The 4864-nt window shown below is 60.0% G+C and overlaps 1 protein-coding gene across 1 annotated transcript; it reads left to right on the top strand.

Annotated features, from left to right (window-relative positions):
* The first annotated feature begins 7 nt into the window (after positions 1–7).
* CEBPB (CCAAT enhancer binding protein beta) lies at positions 8–1910 on the top strand. The gene has a single exon (XM_053926203.2). It carries the CDS (start codon positions 31–33, stop codon positions 1306–1308), a length of 1278 nt encoding a protein of 425 aa, XP_053782178.1. The 5' UTR covers positions 8–30; the 3' UTR covers positions 1309–1910.
* The last annotated feature ends 2954 nt before the right edge of the window (positions 1911–4864 follow it).

The raw sequence follows: 4864 nt of genomic DNA, 5'->3' as shown, positions 1-4864 counted from the left end.
GGAGGGGCCCAGGCGTGACGCACCGTTGCCATGCGCCGCCTTATAAATAACCGGGCTCAGGAGAAACTTCAGCGAGTCAGAGCCGCGCACGGGACCGGGAAGGGGACCTACCCGAGGGTCCAGCCGCCAGCCCACGTACTAGTAGCGGCCACCTCGGCGGCAGCAGCGGCAGCAGAAGAAGCGACACAGCGCAACTGTTTGCAGGGAGGAGGCCGCGCCACCTGCGGGCCGGCCGGAGCGGGCAGCCCCAAGCCCTCTCCCCGGGCACCCGCGTTCATGCAACGCCTGGTGGCCTGGGACCCAGCATGTCTCCCCCTGCCACCGCCACCTGCCTTTAAATCCATGGAAGTGGCCAACTTCTACTACGAGGCGGACTGCTTGGCTGCTCCGTACGGTGGCAAGGCGCCCCCCGCGGCCAGATCCGTGCCGCGCCCCTCCGCCGGCGAGCTGGGTAGCATCGGCGACCACGAGCGCGCCATCGACTTCAGTCCGTACCTGGAGCCGCTGGGCGCGCCGCAGGCCCCGGCGCCTGCTACGGCCACCGCCACGGACACCTTCGAGGCGGCTCCGCCCGCGCCCGCCCCCGCGCCCGCCTCCTCCGGGCAGCACCACGACTTCCTCTCCGACCTCTTCTCCGACGACTACGCGGGCAAGAACTGCAAGAAGGCAGCCGAGTACGGCTACGTGAACCTGGGGCGCCTGGGGGCTGCCAAGGGCGCTTTGCATCCCAGCTGCTTTGCGCCCCTGCACCCGCCGCCTCCGCCGCCGCCGCAGCCCGCCGAGCTCAAGGCGGAGCCGGGCTTCGAGCCCGCGGACTGCAAGCGGAAGGAGGAGGCCGGGGCTCCGGGCGGCGGCGGCGCAGGCATGGCGGCCGGCTTCCCGTACGCGCTGCGCGCCTACCTCGGCTACCAGGCGGTGCCGAGCGGCAGCAGCGGGAGCCTGTCCACCTCCTCGTCTTCCAGCCCGCCCGGCACGCCGAGCCCAGCCGACGCCAAGGCTCCCCCGGTCGCCTGCTATGCGGGGGCGGCGCCGGCGCCCTCGCAGGTCAAGAGCAAGGCCAAGAAGACCGTGGACAAGCACAGCGACGAGTACAAGATTCGGCGCGAGCGCAACAACATCGCGGTGCGCAAGAGCCGCGACAAAGCCAAGATGCGCAACCTGGAGACGCAGCACAAGGTCCTGGAGCTCACAGCCGAGAACGAGCGGCTGCAGAAGAAGGTGGAGCAGCTGTCTCGCGAGCTCAGCACCCTGCGGAACTTGTTCAAGCAGCTGCCCGAGCCCTTGCTCGCTCCCTCTGGCCACTGCTAGCGCGGCCCCCGCGCGCGTCCCCCTGTCGGTCGGCCTCCGCGCCGCCGGGCGCGGGGTGGCCGCGAGACTCCGGGAAGCGCCCGCGCTCCCGCTCCCGCCCCCGCCTGTGGTGGCGCCGGCAAAACTTTGGCACTGGGGCACTTGGCAGCGCGGGGAGCTCGTTGGTAATTTTAATATTTTATTATATATATATCTATATTTTTGTCTAAACCAACCGCACATGCAGATGGGGCACCCGCCCGTGGTATTTAAAGAAGAAGTGTCTATGTGTACAGATGAATGATAAACTCTGTGGCTCTCCCTCTGCCCCATCGCCAGGCGCCCGGCGGGCGGGCCGGTTTCGAAGTTGATGCAATCGGCTCAAACATGGCTGAACGCGTGTGTACACGGGACTGACGCAACCCACGTGTAACTGTCAGCCGGGCCCTGAGTAATCGCTTAAAGATGTTCCAGCGGGCTGTTGATGTTGTTTTTGTTGTTGTTTTTTTGTCTTTTTTTTGTATTATAAAAAATAATCTATTTCTATGAGAAAAGAGACATTTGTATATTTGGCAATCTTTTCCGTTTCAAGCATTAAGAACACTTTTAATAAACTTTTTTTTTTTTTTGGAGAATCGTTAAAAAAGCCTTTTGGGGGCAGTAGTTGGCTTTTGATTTTTTTCCCTTTATTTTGGATTTCCATGATTTTATTTGGCTTTTCTGGTGTGGGGGGTTGTTGTGCGTGGGGGCTGCTAATGTTTTGGGCTGTTGGGTGGGGGTGTTGCAGGAGTCTTTCTCCTCTGCTGCTTCGCGCTGGGGACTCTGCTTGGAGGTGGGAGTACCGGGGCTGGGTGAGAGGAGGGGCAGGAGTGTGCTGGGTCACCCTTTCGAGATGACTCAGGGCCCCTGGGTGCTGGGAGGAGTGACTGGGGACCCTGCCCGGGGCTGGGGTCCAGGGCCTCTAGCAGGTCCTGAGCACCGGGCCTGCAGGTCTGCACAGTGTTGAGGGCCTGTGGTTGTCGGAGGAGGGGGGTACAGGTCTTGGTCCTGCTGAGCCTAAGTTGGGGCAGGTTCTTTTGGTAAGCGTAGTGGGTTGGGCTGTTTAAAAAATACTTTGTGTTTATATAGATTTTAAGAGAGGAGCCTGGGTGTGTGGGAGAGCTTGTGTTTGTGTGTTCCTGGCCAGTCTGGGTGTCCCTGGCCAGAAGGAGGGGAGAAGCCCGGCCAGATGGAGGGAGGTGGGGGGAAGGCTTTCTGCACTTCCACTCCCTTTCCTGGGGGGTGAGAGATTTACTACTTGCCCTCTTTGCCCAGATGTGGACACTGAGTCCCAGCCTCACTTGCTTGTTCAAGGTGGCTGAGCCTAGGCTTGAACTTAGGGCCCTTGCTCCTGATTCCCCGGGACAGAAACAGCTCCTGGCAAGGCTTCTGAATCCCTGCCCCCTGATAGCCTCCCACCCCTCTCCACTGTACCCACACCCCCATTCCAGCCCTGGACGGCATTCCTGAGAGTTGAGGATGTAGACAGAGGGGTTAGTGGATACATGTACGGCATCCCGCGGTGCCTGGCACGCAGGAGGTGTTATATAAGCCTTTGCTCTTGTTATTATTTTTCACTGGGAGACTCTTGGCATTTGGCACCGGGTCTGCAGTGCAGTGTGAGTGTGGCAAACGCTTGCCAGGGGCCAGGCGTCCGTGTAAGCCCTGGACTGGCCCCATCTCATTTAAACCTCACAACCACCTCTGCAGAGGTGGGTACTATTATGAGGCCTGCTTTTAGAGCAGTTTGGTTTCTTTTTGGACTGTTAGATCCCTATGGGCAAGGGACTGGGTCAGGGGTCCCTATGCCTTAGGAATTCAGCAGTGGGACATGAAATGGGGGGGTGGTTCATGGGTTATTTTGCCAAGGGCCTGGGGCAGCTTGGGATTTGGGGGGCAGCTGTTGATTCTGTGGTGAGAACAGGGTGTGCTTTTCTCCTCCCTTTCCCTTTGGGGGCCTGGAGGTGCTTTCCCTGTGGGAACCTGGGGTGTGGGGGACAGACATATTCTTTCCCACCATCGTGGAGCTGAGGGTCAAGGCAATCTCCACCTCCCTAAGGCTAGTGTCTCCTGGCCTCTTCTTGGCACGAGGACTATGTAGAGTGCTGGGCAGAGATAACCTCACTTAAGATCTGGGCCTCCCCACCCCCCTGTGGCCCTGAACAGGTCTCGCTGTCCTGGCCTGCCACGTGACCCTGGAGCCTCCAAGTCAGTCCGGTACCAACCACGACACATCTGCTCAACCACCTCTACGATTCAGCTGACGTGCAAAGGCCAGGGCTGTGGACCTAGGGAAGGGGGTGGATCAGTCTTTGGGGGTGGGGGAAGGGTCACAGTTTAGGAATCAATCTCTCTAATCCCAGCTCTCCGCCTGTGTCACTGAGCATTGGCTGGCGGCCGCTGCTCAGCCCCTTTGCAGATGGAATGAAGGAGGCAAGGGGCGAGCAGCCTGGTCAGACTGGGCACCGTCTCACAGCCGGCCCGGAGCGCGGCTCTTCACACGCTCACCTGCTGCTGCAACTGACATAACACCCCGCGGGAGGCGGTAGACCCATTTCACAAAAGTAAACCGAGGCCCACCCAGGTGGTGTTGGTGCTCAAGGTGGAACAGGGGTGGAGCCAGTGACAAGATTGCAGGCCTCTGGAGAAAGCTTAGGTTGGAGAGCCTGACTTGTAATCCCAGCCTCCTCTAGCCCCCACCCTGCCCTACGTCCTGAGGCCTACCTCGAGGGCTCCCTACCTGGCCCCAAGTTTGGGCCCCCCAAGTGCCACAGTTCAGTGACTTGCACATGGTGTCACAGTTCGGAAGCAGCAGAAGGGAGATTTGAACCTGAGCCCATCAGACTGCCCCCCAGAGAGGGCTGGGAACACGAGTGCTCAGGTCGAGGGCTCTGCTGGTGGTCTGGGCTGCCCAACATGGGAGCATGGTGGATGGAGCTGTGCCCAAGGACTCGAGAACTGTCAGAGATTGGTGGGCACCCACCCTATGGTGCAATAACTAGGCTGGGAGGGGGAAAGGCTTGCAGGGAGGAGGGACCACTTCATTCAAAAGCCAGGAAACAAGAAAGAGTAGGATGAGGGGGAGAGCCCAGGAGGCTGGGGACACACGAGTTCTGTGTGCTTCTAGTGTGGGAAGCACCGCTCCGAGGCCTGGCTGGATCCTTCTGGCTGCCCGAGAGGGCTGGGGGCTGACTACTGAGGCTGGCTGGGAACCCCGCCGGTGTTTGTTCAGGACAGGCTAGTTGACAAGACACATCCATGCCCCATAATCTTATGCGATTGCCCCATGGCTTGGTGGTCTTCCCAAGGAGAGAAGGAGGTGTGAGAAACAAAAGCTGGAGACCCCGCTGGGTGCCAGGCCCCGTGCCAGCATGTGCCGGTCCGTTTGACCAGTCTCTTGGAGGACTCAGCCTTACTACTGGCACTTTCCTGCCAAGCAAGCAGGCTCAGAGAGGGGAAGTGACCTGTCCAAGGTTGCACAGCTAAGAATGATAGAAGTCGGAGTAGGAAAGAGAAGGTGGACTTTTAGATGGAGTTT

The sequence above is a fragment of the Desmodus rotundus genome, chromosome 6 (assembly GCF_022682495.2).
Source record: "Desmodus rotundus isolate HL8 chromosome 6, HLdesRot8A.1, whole genome shotgun sequence".
In the NCBI taxonomy this organism is placed as follows: Eukaryota; Metazoa; Chordata; class Mammalia; order Chiroptera; family Phyllostomidae; genus Desmodus; species Desmodus rotundus.
The sequence above is the reverse complement of the archived record's forward strand: the minus strand, read 5'-3'. Positions and strand labels throughout refer to the sequence as shown.